General features: G+C 48.2%; 2 protein-coding genes across 5 annotated transcripts in view; both read left to right on the top strand.

The window, feature by feature from the left end:
* Nucleotides 1–656: 656 nt before the first annotated feature.
* Nucleotides 657–8367, top strand: SLC23A3 (solute carrier family 23 member 3). 2 transcript variants are annotated; one of them, XM_044241622.1, is made up of 12 exons: nucleotides 657–927; nucleotides 1065–1222; nucleotides 1388–1485; nucleotides 1695–1768; nucleotides 2410–2591; nucleotides 2907–3030; nucleotides 3185–3299; nucleotides 4252–4505; nucleotides 5306–5411; nucleotides 5718–5885; nucleotides 7374–7469; nucleotides 7563–8367. In XM_044241622.1, the coding sequence occupies exons 1-12, from the start codon at nucleotides 742–744 to the stop codon at nucleotides 7850–7852; spliced, it is 1851 nt and encodes a 616-aa protein (XP_044097557.1). In that variant the 5' UTR covers nucleotides 657–741; the 3' UTR covers nucleotides 7853–8367. The 2 variants fall into 2 exon arrangements, with proteins under 2 accessions (XP_044097557.1, XP_044097558.1); XM_044241623.1 differs by lacking the exon at nucleotides 7374–7469.
* Nucleotides 8368–9428: 1061 nt separating this feature from the next.
* NHEJ1 (non-homologous end joining factor 1) overlaps nucleotides 9429–21195 on the top strand; it is a 77536-nt gene continuing 65769 nt past the window's right edge. The window contains exons 1-5 of one of the 3 annotated variants that reach the window (XM_044241618.1): nucleotides 9429–9503; nucleotides 11997–12173; nucleotides 12837–13049; nucleotides 18758–18896; nucleotides 19505–19563. In XM_044241618.1, coding sequence (XP_044097553.1) covers nucleotides 11997–12173; nucleotides 12837–13049; nucleotides 18758–18896; nucleotides 19505–19563 — 588 coding nt within the window. In that variant the 5' untranslated portion in view covers nucleotides 9429–9503. Of the gene's footprint in view, nucleotides 9504–10160; nucleotides 10203–11658; nucleotides 11677–11996; nucleotides 12174–12836; nucleotides 13050–18757; nucleotides 18897–19504; nucleotides 19564–21195 lie in introns of those variants that run through there. The other 2 variants (XM_044241619.1, XM_044241617.1) reach the window with 2 other exon arrangements.

Below are 21195 nucleotides of genomic sequence, written 5' to 3'. Positions count from 1 at the left end.
CCAAGAACCGGATCATGATTTTGGAACATTAGGTCACCCGCCATGGCGCAGCTTGTGGTACACCACAAGGCCAGGAAAGCAGCAGTATCTGTTGGCGTCATAGCTGCTGCATCCAGGTCGATGGTACATAGCGAGTGGGCAGTGGATACCATCGCCTTCTTGTTCAGCTGGGCCCCCTGCTTTCACATAGGAAATACCTACCATCAATCACCTTCATTTCTCCTTCCTGTTGGGGGTGGAAATGGTCTGGAGTTGTGGTCACTGTCGCCATGCACCGTGGAAGGATATTACTCACGCATTTCCTTCCCAGGCAGCCCTGGGGGCTGGGCCCCGAAAAGGTTGAAAACTGGGGTAGCAGTGATCTTTCCAAATCACTGGAAATTTCAGGGTTTCCAGTGAAAAAAACCTCCAGTGAAAAACCTCCCCAGAATATTTTATAAGTCTTCTTCACCCCCTCCCCCCGCCTTATCCTACTTTGCAGAGCTTGGATTGAGATGGAGATTCTTGGGGGGAGGGGTCCAGACGTGGCTCCCCAGTTAATGGGTGATGGAATTTGTACAAGAGCTGGGCAAAGGTGAAAGGACCTGTCCTGCCCCAAATCCCTCATCCCTTTGCTCCGCTTCACTGACCCTTTCACCCCCTCCCCACTCCAGGAAGCTAACTTCTTCCAAACTCTGACCTCTTACACTCTCTACTTAACTCTGACCCAGGGCAGCCAAGACAAGCAGCAAGCAGGGCAGCATGAGCCGATCATCCCCCCATCCCACCCAACTCCAGTCCATGGGCCCCCAGAATGCCCCCGTTCCCCTGCTGCTGCCGCCGCCGCTGCCACCACCACCGCCTGATGGACAAAATCCCTCCTCTTACCCTTGGGCCTCTCAGTGTGGGCCTCCTCCCTGGGGCCTCAGCTGTCTTCTGGCTCTGCAGGTAGGCGCAGAAGTGCAAGAGCTGGTTCTGACTGAAGAGACATTTGGTGGGGAGTAGGAGTGGCATGAGAAACCCTCCGGAAATAGGTATTTCTAACCCTTTTCTGAAGACCACCCTTCCCATTCCTCCCCCTGCAGCATATCCTGGTCCTGGCTTCTCTGCTCTGGGCCTCCCACCTGCTCCTGCTTCCAAGTCTCCCCTCAGGAGAGCTCTCGTACTCCCCTGCCCAGCTCTTGGCCTCCAGCCTCTTTTCCTGTGGTGTGTCCACCACCCTGCAAGTCTGGATAGGCAGCAGGTGAGGGGAACTCCCTGGAGAGAAGGGGGCGGGTATGTGTGTGTGTGTGTGTGTGTGTGTGTGTGTGTGTGTAGGTGTGTGTACTCGTGTGAGTGTAGGAGAGGCCTGAGAAGCTCTTTGGGCTGCCATGCTTTTCTAGACCTGCCAGGGCTACTGTTCCTACAGGCTCCCTCTTGTCCAGGCTCCATCCTTAGAGTTCCTTGTCCCTGCTCTGGTGCTGACCAGCCAGAAGCTACCTCTGGCCATCCAGACACCTGGAAACTGTGAGCACAGAGCAAGGGCAAGGGGTGAGGGTGGGGTGGGCTGCCAGTTGGAGCCTCCAGGTGTAGGTGGGTGCAGGATGGAGAGTGGGCAGTGATGGGAACGGCTAGGCTCTGGAGTCTTGGAGCTGTGCCGAGCCCCAGCTAGGATGGTGGAATACTGGGGTTCTGTCCCACTTATTCTCTCCTCTCCATGCACCCTTTTTTCCCAGCCTCCCTTGTGCTGCGCCTATGTCGGGGGTCTGGCTGCCATGGCCTGGGGCTCTGGAACACTTCTCTCAGAGAGGTGAGTGCCTCGGGGTGGGGAAGAGGAGGGCTGCCTGCGCGTTGCCAGGATGGAGGAGGTTCTAGTTTCCATTTGGTGGGGCCTGAGATGGTCTGGGGGAAGGAGCTGAGGCAGGGACCCACATCTGGAATTTGGAATTCAATAAGAAGTCCAGGTTGACATCAGAAAGGACCAATATCTACCATTTACATCGATGTGGATGGAACTCGAGGGGATTCTGCTAAGTGAAATAAGTCAAGCCAAGAAAGATAATATGGTTTAATTCATATGTGGAATATAAGAAATAGTATGGAGGACCATAGTGGAATAGAGGGAAAACTGAATGGGAAGAAACAAACCATGAGAGACTCTTGACTCTGGGAAACAAACTGAGGGTTTCAGGAGGGGTGGTGTGTGGGGAATTGCGGGGATGGGGTAACTAGGGGATGGGCATTAAAGAGGAGGGACCATGATGGGATGGGCCATGGGGGTTATATGCAATTAATGAATCAATAAACAGGACATTGAAAACTAATGATATACTATATGTTGGCTAATTGCATTTAAATTAAAAAAAAAAAAAAGAAGTAGTAGTAGTCCAGGCTGAGGTCAACTCCACTGAGCAGAATGCTTCCTCTTTGTGCTTTTCTTGGCTCCTCCAGGTGTCTGGGGCTGTGGTGGTATCCGGGCTGCTCCAAGGCACCCTGGGGCTGTTGGGGGGTCCTGGCCACTTGTTCCCCCACTGTGGACCTCTGGTGCTGGCTCCCAGCCTGATGGTGGCAGGCTTCTCTGCCCACAGGGAGGTGGCCCTCTTCTGCTCTACTCACTGGGGCCTGGCCTTACTGTACGTAATTCCTGACCGGCATGGGGTGGTGACCAGTGGGTTGTGCGGGCCTGCGGGTGGGCAGAGAAGCTGGCCCTCCTCCCCAACTCAGCAGCTGTCTGAGCAGGGCTGATCCTTCATGGATTTAGAATCCTGAGCTTTTTCTGGATTCATTTGGTCTCCCACTGACCCCTACTCCCCCTACCAAGGTATCCTCCTTCCTCTCTTCTCTGGGGCCCCTTTAAGGGAATTCTTCCACTCCTACCTCCAATACCGCCCTCCCCCCCAACAGGATACTTGCTTCCTCTTGCTCCTGAAGCTCCTTCTCTCTCCTAGGCTTATCCTGCTCGTGGTTGTCTGTTCTCAGCACCTGGCCTCCTGCCAGTTACCCCCCTGCCCCTGGAGGCCAGCTTCAAACTCTTCCCCTCAAGCTCCCATTCCCGTCTTCCGGCTCCTCTCGGTATGTGGTGGTCTGGAGAGGGCCAGTTGATGAGAGAGGGACTGGCATAGAACGTTTACTAAGCCTGCTACCTTTGGCTTCTGCCTGCCCCTCAAGGCCAGCTTGGAAGGTTCTGGGTGGAGGGGCATTTTCCTGTCTCAGTCTTGCCGCTCAGGTGCTGATGCCAGCGGCCTGTGTGTGGATCATCTCCGCCCTTCTGGGTCTGCGCGTCATCCCCCCGGAGCTGTCTGCTTCCCTTGAGGTGCCATGGGTCTGGCTGCCTCACCCAGGTAGGTTTCCTCTTCGTCCTTCACTCTCTGACTCCAATAAAGGGTCTATTTCTTCGAACTCGCGATTGAGTGAATTTCATTTGAGTTAAATCCTGTGTTTTCTCAAAACACGCAGGGGAGAGGAGTTGCCAGTCCGAGGAGCAGTGCTGGCCCCTCGTCGCAGGTGTTTTGTTGCGTGTTAAGAGACATCTATAAGCCCACCACTCCCTATTGATACCCAACTGCCCAATTTATTCATTTGTTACCACCACCCTCCACAGGCATTTGGGTCAGCGACCTATGTATAAATATTGCTTTTGAGTCATTGTACACAAATGCCATTCATTTGTCAACTTGATACATGTCTGTTGATTGCTGATTTTGTGCTGGACAGATGATAGGGCACATGGTGATGAATATAACAGACACAGTACCTATACTTATGAAGCTCTGTCTGCTGGGGGATGCAGATACTACTTAGTCATCCAAGCAAGTGTGAAATTGCATGTGGTACGTGTCACAGTGGGGAGGTATGTTGTGTAATGACAGCTTATAATGGAGAATCTGACTTTATTGGACAGATCAGGAAAAATATTCTTGAGGAAGTGATCTTTGAGCTGAGATGTGAGAGATGAGTAGCAGCCAACAGGGTGAAGGCAAGGGAGAAGAGCATTCTAGGTAGGGAGAAGAGCCCATGCAAAGACCCTGTGGTAGCCAGCCACACAGCAAGTACAAGGGTCTGAAACAAGGCCAGCGTATCTGGAGTGAAGGAAGAGAAGCAGAGTGCCGTGAGCGATGGTTTGTAGACCGTGGCAAAGGGATGAGTCTTTATCCTGAGTTTGTTGGTTTTGTCCCAAGACATTATCTTAAAAAACAATGGGCTCTCGAGGATTCTTGTAGCACAGAGCTTTGGAGGCAGGGGGATGCTTCAGACTTGAGTCTGGCCCCAAGGTGGCTCTCTCTCCCTCCCCAGCTGAGTGGGACTGGCCCTTGCTGACACCCAGGGCTCTGGCTGCGGGCATCTCCATGGCTTTGGCAGCCTCTGCCAGCTCCCTGGGCTGCTATGCCCTGTGTGGCCGACTGCTACAGTTGCCATCCCCACCTCCACATGCCTGCAGTCGCGGGCTGAGCCTGGAGGGTCTGGGCAGCGTGCTGGCTGGGCTGTTGGGGAGCCCTATGGGCACTGCCTCCAGCTTCCCCAACGTGGGCACAGTGAGTCTTATCCAGGTATGTGGGTGGGGGTGGGGGTGGGAGTGGGGGTGGGGACGGGGTCGCTGGAGGTGTGGGCAAGGGGAGGAAACTCACGCTGACTGGTTGCCATCTGTGTCCAGCATTCTGTCAGGAACTCCATATCAGTTATCTCATTTAGGGAGGTGCCTAGAAGTGGTAAGGGGCTAGGAGTGGGAGGAAGACACTAAGTCATCACCAAATTCCTTCTGTGCCTCAGGCACTGTACCCAGGCTGGGAGTCTGGTGAGATCAAGTCATATAAAGTCCCTGATCTCTTGGGCACTTCAGAGGGGGAGAGGCAGACAATTTAAGGAACAAAGTAAGATAGGGATGCCTGTGGCTCCCTATCTTGGTTAAGCGTCTGTCTTCAGCTCAGGTCTTGGTCCCAGGGTCCTGGGACTGAGTCCAGCATCAGGCTCCCTGTTCAGCGAAGAGTCTGCTTCTCTCTCTGCCCGCTGCCCCCCCTGCTTGTACTCTCTCTCTCTCTCTCTTTTTATGACAAATAAATGTATAAAATCTTTTAAAAAAAGGAAAAAATAAGATAATTCCAGAGTGATACGTCCTATCAAGAAAACAAAGCATTTAAAAGTTAAAAATAAAATATTTTAAAAAGAAAAAGAAAGCAAAGCAGAGTAGTAGTGGGATAGTGGTTGAGAAAAGGAGAAGCCTTCGGGTAGAGTGCTTCTTGGGAGGGTCATGTTTGAGTTGGGATCCAAATGATGAGAATGCGCCAGCTGGGTAAAATCCTTGGAGAGTCGAGGAAGAGGTGGTGTTTTCTGGCATCTCTTCTTCACCTAGGCTGGCTCTCGGAGAGTGGTGTACTTGGTGGGACTGTTCTGCATGGGGCTTGGGCTCTCCCCGAGGCTGGCCCAGCTCCTCACCGCCATCCCGCTGCCTGTGCTTGGTGAGTGGATGTATCAGCAGGCCTGGTATTGAACCAGCGCTCACCCTGCCCCCAGGACAGCCCAAATGGCTGGGTGTGGCTAGCCACCTCTCTTTCCGAACAGCATCCCCTGACATGTTGATAGCTGTGTGTGTCAGCTGCCCTCATTCCCCCCCGCCCAACATCTTGACCTCTTGACCGGGCTTCTAGCATCATTGGAAAATGAGCCTTTTGGTCGTCCATCTCCATCACCACCTGCCCCACCCTGCAATCTTCTCTGCTATTCCAGCCCTTCCTAACCTCCTTAACTACTTCCCTACGAGACAGGTGGGGTGCTTGGGGTGACCCAGGCCGTGGTTCTGTCTGCTGGATTCTCCAGCTTCCACCTGGCTGACATTGACTCTGGGCGGAATGTCTTCATTGTTGGCTTTTCCATCTTCATGGCCCTGCTGCTGCCAAGATGGCTTCGAGAGGCCCCGGTCCTACTGAGTACAGGTGGGAGAAAGGAGAGGGATGGGAGGGGGAGTTGGACGGGATTGGGAAAACAAGACCTGGAGACTTGGAGCTCTCCAGACTCCAGGTCCCACACCCTTTTCTGGGCTTTGGTGTAAATAGTTCATCCATTCGTTTAACAAATATTTATTGAGCATCAGACTACCCTCTTAGGATACAAGGTGCCTCCAGTTGTTGCAGGCCAGTGAAAGAAAGAAGACGTGTACAGACATAGCAGGAAAGGTTCAGATAAGGAGCTGGGTTGCTCGGCAGCAAGAGAGAGAGTTTCATTTTGAGATGATCCAACTTAAATTTTTTATTTTTTAAATTTTTATTTATTTATTTATTTATTTTTGATCCAACTTACATTTTATGGAGAAAGGAACATTGAGCTGGTTTGACTTGAACATATTTAGTGAGAGGAAGCTCATTTCCGGTGGGGAACCATCATAAACAACGACTTAGAAGTAGGAAGTCCTAGGGTATTTCCGGGGAGCAGCAAATACCTCAGTTGGTTAGTGCAGCCTAGCCAATAGCAGTGACACTCAATTGAGGAGGATTTTGCCCCACAGGGAATACTCAGCAATATCCAGAGACATTTTTGGTTCTTACAAACAGAAGAGGGGATTGTTATTGGTATTTAGTGGCTAGAGGGGTTCTGCTAAATATCCCACAAGGCACAGGACAGGCCCCCTCAAACAAAGAATTATCTGGTCCAAAATGTCAGTAGTACTGAGGTTCAGAAAACCAGGCTAGAGCATAGAAGGTAAGAATTGGGAAGTAAGGGGCTGCTGGGTGGCTCAGTTGGTTGAGTGTCTGCCTTTGGCTCAAGTCACAGTCCCAGTACCCTGGGATTGAGCCCCACATTGGGCTCCCTGCTCAGCAGCAAGTCTGTTTCTTCCTCTCCCTCTGCCCCTCTGGCTGCTTGTGTGCGATCTTTCTCTTAAATAAATACAATCTTAAAAAAAAAAAAAGTGGAAGGTTAGGTCTTTTATTTATCCATTTATTTATTTTAAAGATTTATTTTTCTTTTAGAGAGAGAGACTGCCAGTGGGGGGAGGGGCAGAGGGGGAGAGAGAAAAAGAGAGAGATTCTTCAAGCAGACTCCCCACTGAGCAGGGAGCCTGATGAGGGCTTGATCCCAGGACCCTGAGATCATGACTTGAGCTGAAACTAAGAGGCGGCCGCTTAAACAACTGAACCACCCCAGCACCCCAATGGCTGGGGCTTCTAATACCAAACTTTTGAGAGCCTGGATCTATCTGGAGGGCATGTGGATACTCAGAATACAGGATGATGGACTGGGAACTTGTGAGAAGGGCCTAGGTGGGGGAAATAGAGAATAGTGGGACAAAGGTGAAGGAAGATAGGATAACAGTTCAGAAAGACCTGTCCTTAGCCCAAGATGTAGACTTAGGTCTAGGAATATAAGAGTCATTGACCCTGCACAGGATCAGAGTTCCCTTCCTGCCTGGCCCCAACCCTCTATAGGCTGGAGTCCCTTGGATGTGTTACTGCGCTCGGTGCTCACAGAGCCCATCTTCCTGGCAGGATTTTTGGGCTTCCTTTTAGAGAACACCATTCCTGGTAAGTTGAGGCCAGGCCCCAGCACAGTGGGGAGGAGCCAGGATGTTCTCTCTTCCTGCTAGGGCAATAGCCTGACAAACCTTTCTTTTGCAGGCACAAGGCTTGAGCGAGGCCTAGGTCAAGGGCTGCAATCTCCTTTCACTGCCCAAGAGGCTCAGCTGCCTCAGAAGTCCAGAGAGAAGGCTGCCAAAGAGTATGAGATTCCTTTCCCTACCCAAAACTTGCGTATCTGTATGCTCCAGCCCCTCCATTGCCTCTGCCCGCTGCCTGAAGACCATGTGAATGAGGAAGGAGAGCCCTCGGAGCCAGGAGAGACAGCTGATTTGTTGCCTGGCTTTGTGGAGCAGTGTCCTGAGTCTAGCAGAGAGCTTGGGTCCCAGTGATTACCGGGAGTCCTACTCCTTCCCTGGTTAGTTTACCGTATCTCCCAGCTTGCTGGAGAGTAAGCTCCCAAGTTCTAATTTCTCCTGAGAAGAAGGTGTGTGTTTGCGCATGTGTGTGTATGAGAAATGGGCCCACCTAAAGGTCTCATTTCCCAATAGGTGTGTTGCCCTTCCTTTTCTTAATTAGGCCTAATAACAACAACAAACATTAATTAGGCCTAACTGTTCCACGTTCCAGGCAAGGGCCACAGTTTAGTGGGCTGTGATCGAATGAATGAGATTCTGCATCTGAACTATCTATGGTCAAACCCCAGCATTCGCTTAACAAATATTTATTGAAGGCCTTCCATGTGCAAGGTTCTGGAACTACAGATGCGGATAACATAGGGTCCCTGCCCTCTTAAGGAACCTATCATTATAAAGACCTATGTAATTACTAACTAAAATCTAAGGTAAAGGCGGCCTGTAATAAAAATTAAAACAATGTTATGGAAGCCAAAAGGAAGAAAAAAAAATTTTTTTAAAGACTTTATTTATTTATTTGACAGACAGAGATCACAAGTAGGCAGAAAGGCAGGCAGAGAGTGAGAGGGGGAAGCAGGCTCACCGCTGAGCAGGGAGCCAGATGTGGGGCTAAATCCCAGGACCCTGGGATCATGACCTGAGGCAGAGGCTTTAGCCCACTGAGCCACCGAGGCGCGTGGATAGAGGCAAACACAGGCTTTCTGGAAAAACAAAACAAAAAACCAAAAAGAAACCCCCAAAAAAAACCCCAGCACCAATCGAGGCCTTGACGGCAGGAGGAGTTTTGCTCCTGTAAAGTGGGCAGGGAGAGTATTTCAAGCTTAGGTATCCAGTTGGAGCAAAACCATTAATTGTGCAAAGCAGAAAATGAGTTAAGGGATTTTTTTTCAAGTTTTTCTGTGGTGATGGAGCATAAATATGGGGCTAAAAGGAAGGAGAAATGAAGACAGGAGAAAGGATGCGGTCAAACGATGGGATTTATGCATTTAAGAAGGATCCTCTCTGAAACGGTTCAGCGCTGGTGAGGACCAGAGAGATTATCTAGTGAAGTTCAACCTCCCTATTTTATTTATTTTTAAAATACCTATCTCTCGATCGATCTATTTATGGTGGGGGGAGGGGCAGAGGGAGAGGGAGCAGCAGACTCCCTGCTGAGCAAGGATCCGCGGGGTTGGATCCCAGGAACCTCAGATCGTGACCTGAGCTGAAGGCGGCCGCCTAACCGACGGAACTAGGCAGGCGCCCCTCATTAGATTTAAAACAAAACAAGCGGTTGGACAGGTAAGGGAGGGAAGTGATCTTAGTTTACTGACAAGTCCAAATCCAGACAGCCCTCTCCCGAACCTCCTCTGGCATTCTTTTTACAACGCCAGCGCGACTTCGAGGGGCACCCACCACTACCTCAAATCCTACAGCAGCGGGCCACCCAGTCCTGTTCCGGCTCCCCTAGGGCGCGGCAGACCCCCAGCTCTAAGAGGTCGGTCCGACCGCTCCGAGGGCCCAGATGCCCCGCCCACGTTGGGCCCGGGCCCCGCCCCTCTGTCCCGAAAGGCCTCTACCCTAGGCCTTTCGGTTTGCGCGGGCCAGCCCGCCGCGGGGAGGGCTGGAGCTCTCGCGGCCCCTCACGGTAGGTGGAGCGGCTTTCGAACCGGGGCCGGGACTCGGCCCGGCGCCGGGCGGTGAGGGACCCCGGGGACCCTGCGCGGGCGAGCCAGCTGGGACCGGCGCTCGGCCTGGGAACTCCGGCAGACCTCCGGGGGTGGGCGGGGCGCGTGCGCCGCGCGTGCGCAGCCCGCCTTCCGGCGGCGAGGCGGGGTTTGTGAAGCTGCTTGGTGGTGGGGTCCTCGGTGCTGCAAAGGGACTGGTGGTCCGCTTTGTTACCCTTGAGGAGCCCGGAGCCGCGTCTCGGTGCGGCCGGTGCTGTCGAAGGCCGACGGCGAAGGCCCTCGCAGCGAGGCCGGATGGAAACTACGCCGCCAGACGGGGCTCCTGGGGTGGGGCTGCGGTAAAGCGAGCGAGGGTTGGTCCCCACCAGAGGGCCGGGGCGTGGCCCCGTCTAGACGGTCCCTGGGGCCTTGCTGCCCTCTGCAGGATGACGGGGGAACTGCGCTGAGAGAGGAGTTCTGCCGAGGGGCGGAACTCTGTGCAGACCCGGGTTCTCTGGCGACCTCCTGCGGGCCCTCGACGCTCTCCCGCTTCATTCAAGAATAACGAACGGCCGAATCTAGTTAACGTGACAGTTAAAGGCGGCCTTGAAGGGGGAAAAAATGAGACACAGAGGTCTTGGACTAAACAGGACGCGCTTTGTGGGAACAGCCGACACCAGGTCTGGTGCTGAATGTTTTAGACCTTCCTATGGGGCCTGATCCTGAGCACATTTTAAATTCCTGCCCCAAACAGGACAAAAAACAATCATGCTGTTTGAGGGTTTTGAGCTCCCAGGCTTTCCGAAGCGATGGGCCAGGATAATCGACCCAATTTGGGGCACTCTTACAAGACATACTGCAGAGCGCCTACAGAGGACAGAAGGGCTTGGCGGCTTCACTTGTTTACTTGTATTTGTCACCTTTTGCAACGTGGAACTCTGTAGTGACGGGGAGCTTACTTATTCCAAGATCCCCCTCCCTGTGGTACCAGCGTGTGGGAAGGGACTGATGTCCCATCCTCCAAACGCAAGGTTGTGAGGCTGCTGCGAATAAAATCACAATATATACTTTTCACCCAGCTATTGACTGCACAAATTAAGTGTTGTTACAAGACCATGCATCAAAAACTAAGTTATGGTTGGAGGAACCAGGGCTTAGACCATGATGGAAATGACTGAAGGAACAGAACCGTGTTAATCATGCGAATGAAATCCTAGAAATTTCACTATTTTCTTTATATTCTAAGGCACTCCCCTCACTTCACTTTGTATTTATAGACTGAAGTAGTGAAGAAGTTGTATCACTCCCCGCCAACAGGAAAAATGGTTGAATTTCCTGTACAGTAGCCATAGTTACTGAACATCTACTAGATTAAGACTACAAATTTAGTTGTTGAACCAGAAGAATTGATTTCCAGAAGTTCTAGGGTGTGATGTCATTAAGGGCAGTACCTTGGGTTAGGGGTGTATGGGGGAAGAGTGAAGCAGAAGTTAATTGTTTCCATCTCTGGGAAATGGTGTGCCTTGTTTTTATGTTTTTAGTCATCCAGGTTCTTGAAATGGGATTTGGGTTTTTTTTGTTTGCTTCTGGACACAGAGTTTGTTAGCCTTTATTTGTGTGTCATTGATCCCTTTGAGAATTTGGCAAATTTGGGGACCTCTTCCTCCCAAATGGTTATCTGTGTATATGCACAGATTTTGCCTATAATTCAAGAGTGTTCACATGCATAGACTCTAGATTAAGAATCCCTGTCTTTGGGAATGTATGTATCTGTGTATATATAAATATTTAGATATCTATATTATATATTATTATATAATTATGTAATAACTATATATAATATTATATATTATTATACATTGTTATATAGTATTACATAATATATGTATATTATATATATATTTGAAAATCTGAGATCTAGAGTTTCATTTCTAGATAATGATAAAATAATTTGAATTTCCTGCTCATGACACTTCTGACTTACATGTTTTGTAAGACAAGAACTGTTCTTCTCTTCTAGAAGTTCTGGGAAAGGGTAGCATGGTGTATTTATTAGGAATGTGATAAAGAGACAAGAATGGCTTAGGTTCCCACCTGTTAGAAAGCAGAAATACCGAGACCAACATGCCAACGCTTAAACACTACAGAAGAAAGGTATTTTCATGCCCTTTAGGAACTTAATTTGAAAAATAAAATAAAATTCTAATTAGATTTTAGTGGCCAGGAGATAGTAAGGTTATATGTGGGCTGGTTATATGTGGGGTAAGATATAGGGTGTGGGGGGGTAAGAGCTGGTTATATGTGGGGTAGGATATGTGTGTGTGGGGGGGTAAGATGTAAATGTATACCTTCTGTCTTATATTAGGGAGGAGTCCTTCACAAGGCTGATTTGCTGTAGCACTGTTTGTGTGGGGCCACCGTCCCCAGGCCTATAGTGTCCTGGGTTACTTCCCTAAATCCAGACTCTTCTGCAGATGGAGGAGCTGGAGGAAGGCCTGCTGACGCAGCCGTGGGCCTGGCTACAACTTGCTGAGAACTCCCTCCTGGCCAAGGCGTATATCACCAGACAGGGGTATGCCTTGCTGGTTTCAGATCTCCAGCAGGTGTGGCATGAACAGGCGGACGCTTGTGTGGTCAGCCAACGAGCCAAGGTAAGCGTGAAGAGGAGTTCTGCTGCGGGAAGGTAGTGGATATCATTTCTATCTTAGTGAAGGTCAAGGGTATGTTCACATCAGCCAGCTTGCTGACCTGTAGGTTGCCAAGGGATGAGGAATCATATTGAGACAATTCCAATGTCCTGCCCTTCTACCTAAAGCCCTGAGATCTCTCTCTCTCTCTCTCACTCTCTCTCTCTTTCTTTCAAGATTTTATTTATTTATTAGGGAGAGAGAGAGAAAACTAGTGAGGGGAGGGGGAGAGGGAGAAGCAGATCCCCGCTGAGCAGGGAGCCCAAGGAAGGAATCCATCCGAGGTCTGAGCCTGATAAGAGAAATCTGTCCCAGGTTCCTGGGATCATGAGCTGAACCCAAGGCAGATGCTTAACCATCTGAGCCACTCAGGTGCCCCCCGCCCCAGGATCTTTCCATATTGTCTGTGTGTTCATTTTTGCACTGGTTACAGTACAGGGTAGGATGGTGAAGTAGGCCAGTCGCTCTCTGTTTTTGTTTTCTTCTTTCCTGTTCCCCTGTTTTTGTCTTCCCTTCCTCTCAAGCCCACTGTCTTCACTTTAGCCAGAATTTCCTTTGCTGGGACTTAGGGGAAAGTCGGTTTCCTTTTTGCACCCTTACTCTGTCCAACTCGTGTTGTCTTTTTAGGAGCTGAACAAGCGGCTGACTGCCCCGCCTGCAGCTTTACTCTGTCATCTGGATGAGCTGCTCTGCCCGTTGTTGAAGGACACTGCTTGCCCCGGCAAAGTTAGCTTTGTCTGTGACCGTGTGGGCGAGGCACTGATACTGCGGGTGCGCAGTGAGCTCTCAGGTCTTCCCTTTTATTGGAATTTCCACTGCATCCCAGCTAACCCTTCCCTGGTGAGTGTAATTCAAATGTGGAGTTGGGGAGGGGAATGCCAGCTGCTTTGTGGTGACTCTTGGGTGCTCTTATTTTTTTGAGTTTGACATTCTTCTTTAACCAGAAAACTTTCCTTGACCAGACAGAAGGCAAAACAGATTCTTGACTGGTACATCCTGTCTTTGCAAAGGGACCAGGCAAAGGTTTGGTTTACCTGCTTTATTGGGTGTCTTTATTCATTACTTTATTTAATATTTATGAAGCATCTACTATGGGCTAATTGTTGGGTGTCCAGATCTAAAACAATATAGCCTATACCTAGAGTTCATCATCTAGTGAGAAGACAGACAGGGAATAGGTCAAAATATGGTAAATTCTTTGATTGAGATAAACTCAGGATGATTAAAGGTCTGAAAAACCTTCTTGAAAAGAGAGGGTTTTTGTTTTGTTTTTTAGTGATAGGGAGAGAGGAGGTGGGAGGGGTAGAGGGAGAGGGAGAGAACAAATCTTCAGCAGACTCCATGCCCTACAGGGAGCCCGACATGGGGCTCAATTCTCACAACACTGAGATCATGACCTGAGCTGAAATCAAGAGTCAGATGCTTAGCCAGCAAGGCCACCCAGGAGCGCCATTGAAGAGAGAGTTTCTGAGCTGAGTTTTGAAGATGAGTAGGAATGAACTGGGAGAAGATCCAGAGGTCATTCTAGGCTAGAGTGCATTTTGAGAGGTAGGGAGATGTGTAAGTGTGGGACAAGTGGGGGAATTTCCTGACTGCAGGGAGTTGTGAGAAATGAGGTAGGCAGTGGCCAGATTTTGAGGGATTCTAATGAGTTTGGATTTTATCCTAAAGGCAACGGAGATTCACTGAAAAACTTCAAGCAGGGGTTTAGCATGATTCAATTCATAGTTTATTAGCAATTCATAGTTCATTAATAGTTTATTAACAGCAACAGGATAGATAATACACCAGCATTAGATACCTTTCTGAATATTTCTTGTCATTGAATCCTCAAGACTGTCCTGAAAAATAAGTAGTATTGTTCCGTTTCCAGAGTAGGAAGCTGAGGCTGAAGTCTCTCCAAAGTCATCCAGCTGTTAATTTTAATTGTGTTTTTTGTGAAATTTTCCATCCTGGTGCTAGTCTACATCTTCTGCTCAAAAAACCTTGTCACTTTTTCTAGGCAACACCAGGGGGCGCTGTTCCCTCAATAATGCTTGTTCTGGGACCAACACCTCTGTGCTGCCCTAGATGTCGTAGCCACAGCTTGTCTCCCTTTACATCACGCAGCCCTAGAAATTCAGAATAGTGAGACCGAGGACATAGTTCCACCAGGAGGCTGATGGGCTCTAGTGGTTTTTTATTTGCCCCCAAAATAGTAAAGTAAAGAATGATGTTGTCACTGAGAATGATAGATAAAAGGAAAATTAGCCCTTCTAGGCAAATTCCTCTAGTTGGGAAGCCGCCATAAGAAAAGAAGCGTCAGTGTTTGGACTGGAATGAGTCCTGGTTGGCCATGAGGAGAAGTGACCATTGGGTAGTTGGTGAACAATTAGACATTAAGGTAAAATAAAATACTATTAAAAAAAGAAGAATGCCAGCCCAGGGAAACCCCTGAGGCTGAGGAAGCTTTACAGGGAAAATGTTAGAGCCAGTGGACACGGTCAAGGATGTAGGCGGACACTATTTCGGGCTTGTGTGTGTGTCTGTGAGGTCACACAGTCCTAATTTTTGTTTGTTACTCATTCTTGTGATGGTTTTTATTTCATTTTTTTTTCAATGAGCAATTCATGCAAAAGACAAACATTTCAAATAGAATTGAAGAAGGGTCTAGAGTGAAAAAATAGGTCCTTCTACTCTTCTCTCTGGTCCCTCATTTTCCTTATTTAAAGCAACTACTGATACCATCTTCTTGTGCATTCTTAAAGCCATAAGTAGGTTCGTATGTTCACAAGTATGTATATATACTTACACCATCAAATACCTATCTGGGTGGACATGTGCCTTTTCATAAATGGCAACATGCTATCCACACTGCTGAGTAGCTTGCTCTTTTCACTTAATTAAAAGTGAAAACTTAAAAACCATAACATATTTAGAAAAGCTGCCTTAATATTCTTCACTGGTAACAGAGAGCTTTACTTGATGAATATATCAACATGTATTTAATTGACAGGCTACCGGTAGACACCTACATTGTTTCCATTCTTTTGTTATTACACATAGTGACTATCATTATAATTTACTTTTCCTAAGTGTAGATGTACGAGTCAATTCCCAGCCCTGGAATAGCTGAAACCAGGAATATTTGGGGGCACCTGACTGACTGGATTGGAAGAACATGTGACTCTTGATCTTGGGGTCATGGGTTTGAGCCTCACATCTGGTATAGAGATAGCTTAAATAAATAAATAAACTTAGCGGCGCCCGGGTGGCTCAGTGGGTTAAGCCTCTGCCTTCGACTCAGGTCATGATCTCAGGGTCCTGGGATGGAGTCCCGCATCAGGCTCTCTGCTCAGCAGGGAGCCTGCTTCCTTCTCTCTCTGCCTGCCTCTCTGCCTACTGGTGATCTCTCTGTCAAATAAATAACTAAAATCTTAAAATAAATAAATAAATAGATAAATAAATAAACTTAAATAAAAGGGAATATTTGTACCTTTAATCTTGGCCCTCTAATGCCAGATTGTCTTCCAGAGAGATTGCACATGTAAATTCCTACCAGTCACGCAGGAGAGTAGGAGAGTACAGCGGGTGGTGGGTTCACGCTAAGTTCTCAGGATGTGCGGGACAGGATGGGATGGCTAAAGCCTCAGGTCTCTCCTTTTCCACTTCCAGCCAGCTTCCTTCATCCCTTCTTCCTCCTCACTGTTCTTCCTTGTAGCAGATGTCATTTCTTTGGTGGTGTTGCTGTTATCTTTCCTTTCCTAATGTAATTCTTCATATTCCAAATTTTGACTTTCAAATTTGGCCATTTTATAGTTTCTAGGAGTCACAGCCTCAGGTTTTTTTGTTTTGTTTTTTAATTTGTTTTGTTTGTTTGTTTGTTTGCTTGTTTGTTTTGTGGCAGGAAGAGCCCACGGGCTTTGGAGCCAGCAGGACTGAATTTGTCCTTCAGCTCCACCCCTTTGACTATTTGTGTTACCTTGGATAAGTCACTGCATTTTTATGAGGTTTGGTGTCATCATCTGTAAAGTGGAGATGCCAGTCCTCACCTTACTGCTGATTTTAATTGAGCTTTTAGATTAAAGACAAGACCATACATAGTATTACTTAACTTTAGCATTATTGTGGCCCTTTGAGAGCAAATACTCTGACTCCCTAATTTTTCCTTGAAGAACCCAAGGACCATGAGAGTGCTTGGGATTAAGCCATTTTCACATCTGGGTGCTCCGAGAGCCGGGGCTAGAATCTAGATCTAATTCCCAGTCTGTTGCCCTTGTCGCTGTATCCAAACCTGATAGAATAAATCTTGGGATTGCTAACAGCCATTTGGGTCTCCCACCTCTGGCTTGTCTACGTTTTAATGGGAAATCTGCAGACGTGGGGGGATGTTATAAATAGATTTCCTCTGGAAAAGATTGGAAACTCCTGCCTCCTTATCCATCACACTTCCTGACCTCCTTAACTGTTGTGAACTCTTTGGGGGCAGAAGCCTCATGGGGTCACACAGTATGTGTGAGGCACATAGTAGGTATTTATTGAATTGACTTGTGAAACCACAACCCTTCATTGTCTTTAAATGAAGGGGTGAGGATCTTCCTCACCTCCCCAAGTGCTTCAAGACTTTTTCCTTGTAGTTTCTGTGGATTTGCTTTGAAATCCAGTACTTCAACCACAGGCATTGTCCAAACTAACTGATCTCTGATTTAAGTTAGTGTGTTAGTGGGCATCTAACTTTGAAATGAGTTATACCTCAGTGATTCAGAGTGACATAACCAATTCTATGAAATTACTTGAGAAGTTGAAATATTTAACTGTTATTTATTTATTTATTTGGCTGTATAGACATCAGAGTCTGATAAATAACTTCTGGCCTTACCATATTTAATTAGACATGACATTGATTAATAACTGTTTCTCATTATGTTTCATGTGGTCAGATTTACCACCACTCAAAGAGATGGCTGTTAAGGTGGGCTCCCAGAGAGAGGCTGGTTGTCCCCTTAAGGAGTTTCTGTTATTTGAGGGCTGTCACCAGAGGGAAGGCAATGCTCCTTGGTTACCAACTGTGATTACTTTCAGCTCCCTGCTCCAAACACGGACTTGCTTTCATCTGAGGAGTCCCCTGTTTCTCCTCCTGAACTCCCCCAAACGGGATCAAACCTAACCAAACAATTCCTAGGAACGAGGGTTGGGTCTGGAGCAGGTGAATGTTCCCAAAGCAGATCTTTGGTCTCATTTTGAGCCGTACTTCCTGCTTATCCTCAGGATCTGAACTGAGGACCAGGGCCAGCTTGGGGTGTGCAGCATGATGGTGAGAAGTGACGGATGTTTACAGCTGCATTTGACTTCTGGTCTTCTACTCTGCATCAGTACCCCTGCATTGGCTGGGTCCTGGTGGTGGTGCAGAAGCTGCGGGCTCTAACCCTCACCACCCCTACCTCCCCCAATCTCTCCTCTTGTGCTCTGTCCTTAGAGAAGCCTGGGGGGTGGGCTGACGATGGCCAGTGGGCCAACTCTGGCTTGCTGCCTGTTTTTCTAAAGTTCCATTGGAAACCCACCACCGTCATGTATTACATGTTGTCTGTGGTCGCTTTCCTGCTGCAGCAGTGGAGCTGAGCACTGTGACGGCCTGTATGGGCCCCAGAGCTGAAAATATTGACCCCCTGGCCCACACGGAATGAGTTTCTGACCTCTGATCTCGGGCATTTCTTCTTGGTGACTCCTTGGGCTCATTTCTTTGGGAGAAGGGAAAGGGACCCCCAGAGCCTCTACTAGTCACAAAGAGATGAATGATTCTAGTTACTTTCTTTGGCTAAGGCTTTTTTCTTTCTCAGGCCAGTGGACACCTTGTGCGGGTGGATTATTCTCTATAGTTACACGTTGTTGCGTGAGAACACAGTCCCGGCGGCACAATGGTGTGCTCATGCTTGTGTCCTTCTTACCTTGGAAGACACCTAGGAGCGAGGTGTGCTGGCGAGTTTCTTCCTTCCTAGGCTGGCCTCTCGGGGACTGGCTGGTTTCTGTCCTGATGATCTCAGACTTTGTGACCTTCCTGGGAGCAGAGTGAAACTCTGGGCTCATTCTGGGCTATCGTCAGCCCTGAACTGGCTCGTAATCAGTGTCTGGGTCTAATCCGAGACAGATTCCAAGGCTCTCTACTGTCTGTTGCTTTTTGTCTTCTGTTATGCCCCAGCCAGCACACTCTGTTTTAGCCACGCCTACTTTCCTAAAGTTCTACTTGGATCTTCTGCTTTTGTCTCCGGCTCTGTGGAGAGTTGAAGCAACACCTTTCTCTTACCAACCTTTTAAAATCACCACCCCAGGCTGCCTCTCCACGTGTTCTCCTCTATTCTTCCCACCCTTTTAATCTAGGCTACAAAGAAAACCCTTGAACTTCTTTCACCTACCTATATTGTTATTGTATTGTTACAGTCATGCCAATGGGTTCCTTGCTTATGAAATGGTAAGTTCTGGTGAAAACATTTATTTTGCAGTATTTTTCTAGTTCCTAAGACAGTGGGGAGTACTCCATGCCTGTTGGCTGATTGATATCTCTTGCATGAAAGGTCTCCCAGCATCTGATTCGTCCTCTCATGGGCATGAGTCTGACCTTGCAGTGCCAAGTGAGGGAGCTAGCAACCATGCTTCGTATGAAAGATCTAGAGATCCAGGACTACCAGGAGAGTGGGGCTGTGCTGAGCCGAGGTGAGAGGGCATTCTTTGGGGGTGTTGGGTGGGGAGTGGGACAGATGGTCAAAGGGACTCAGGAAAGGGGTGGGTCATCTGCATTAGAGGTGTGCTTCCCCGAGGAGGTGGGGTGCTGGGTCCTGACTGTAACTGGAGATTTGATGCCGGTGACACTTCCCTCTGCCTCAAGGACCCGACTGGCACCCTAGTGACCCATAGATGCTGTAACCCATCCAGCCCTGCCCTGGGCAATGGCAAGGACAGACCTTGGAAAAGGGCCAACAGCTGTATAAAACTGGGGAGGGGGGGGGGCGGGCAACACACACTTGGGACCTTCCGAAGCATAGTTCCAGCTTCAGAATAAAAATTCAGTTCGACCTTCGTCTTTGTGGCAGAAAGAACGCCTAGAGTGCACCCGCCACTGGACATGTCCTGTGTGGTTGATCGCCCTCTCCTCTGCCTCCTGTTCGCTCACATACTTTCATCCCTTCTCCCAGTGGACTCTGGGTGTTGCACGTGTATGTGCTCCCTCCCCAGAAATCTTGGGCTCTTTTTCTTTTCCTTCTCACAGGCAGGAAACTCATCCTAAGACTAATATTTCTTTTCTGTATCCCTTCTTATTACAGATCGGTTGAAGACAGAGCCATTTGAAGAAAATTCCTTCTTGGAACAATTTATGGTAGAGGTAGAGTATATCACGATAAGGATTTCCTTTCCCCTTGCGCAGTTTTGCTTTATTTTCTCTTTCTAGGTGCCTGAGTACTGACTTGCATTTTGGGTGTTAGGTGGCTTGCATGCTTGGAAAACCTTTCTCTGGATAAGTTGCCTATAGAAAATCTGATAAAACTTGAGATGCCCAGGGGGAAGATGGGGTGAAATAAGGGGCAAGAATATAAAAGGCAGAAGTGGGCTGGTCAACATTTGTAAAAACATCTCTCTGCTCACAACCCTAGGAATTTCATTTAGAATTCCCTAACCTTGGAAAGTTTGGTTGACCAGTTGATCCATTTTTGCTTGTTAAGATCTGATCACAGGTCTGGATTATAGAGTGGGGGGGCTAGTCATTATTACTGGTCTGGGCCCCTCCAATATCCCACAGCAGAGTAACGTGAAAAGCACAGGATTACCATTTGGGAACTGTCTTGTGGGCACAGTAGGCTGTGGAAAATCACAGTGTTTATACAAGGGGACTGGCAAAGGAATGAATGGGGAGTAGATAATTGTGGCCTGTCAGAAGCTCCTGCCTAGGTTTCCCTTCTAAGGATTAAGCTTGGCCAAAAGAAACATCTATTAAATGCCAAACAGGGGGGAGTATTAATAATAGTGACCTTTGATAATACCAGTCAATATTGATCTTCTCCTTCTCTAACTCTTTTAGGACTTGTTGCTTGTACAGTTGGTACCTTAGCATTATTGCCCTTTTTTTTAATTATACATGTGACCCAAGTTGGTGCTTCACTATGTAAGCAAATAATGCTATTATAGTATCGTGTTCTGTATAGATCATTCGTATTTCTGTCTTGCCATCTAGGCTACTTTGTAAACCCCTTGTGGACAAGGATTGTGACTCATATTTCTTTTGAACATGAAACTCATATTTTTCCCAGGGCTAGGCAGGAAGAAAGCAGGTGTTTTTGACTTGGAACCTTCTGTTCTGCCTCTGTACATTGGCTGAGCAAAGATGCCATCATGCTTCGGGGCTTAATACTAAGAACAAAAAAGGCAAGTTGAGTGCTGAGTCCATCTACTGAAGCAGTCTAACTCTGGAGAAGAAGAGAAGCTCACACTGTTACATCTTGAAGTAGACTAGATTTCAAGTCTTTATGGGGAAAGAGAGACCATTAAACCTAGACTTGCCGCAGAGAGATGTCCTCGGCCATTTTTCTGTCAGATAACTTCCTCTGTCTCTAAGTGTTCAGATTAAGGAGGCTAACACAGGCTGGGGACAACATACTGATTCCCTTCCCCAGCCCCTTAGCTAAACAATGCAAGGCTGATTCTTAGCCCAGCAGAAGGTCTCTTCCTGATCCGGTGCCCACATACCCCTCTAGCTTGGTTTCTTGATATTTTTCATTATGAACTTTATGCTTTAAGTCACAGAGAATGACTTTGGATTGCCAAAATGCCTTCCTCTAGCCTTAACGTCTTGGCATGCATTGTTCCCTTTATCTATAACGCCCAGTGCCCTGGCCTTATCTACCTTGTAAATTTCTATTAGTCTTTTAAGTGTGGGCTTTGACTTCTTTAGGAGACTTTTCCAGACTCTCCCTGTAAAGATAATCCTTCTTCCCTGCTGCTGTCGTACCTTGGTTCCTAC

Source organism: Neovison vison, chromosome 3 (assembly GCF_020171115.1).
Source record: "Neovison vison isolate M4711 chromosome 3, ASM_NN_V1, whole genome shotgun sequence".
Classification (NCBI taxonomy): Eukaryota; Metazoa; Chordata; class Mammalia; order Carnivora; family Mustelidae; genus Neogale; species Neogale vison.
Note: the sequence above shows the minus strand (reverse complement) of the source record. Positions and strands in the feature narration are given on the sequence as shown.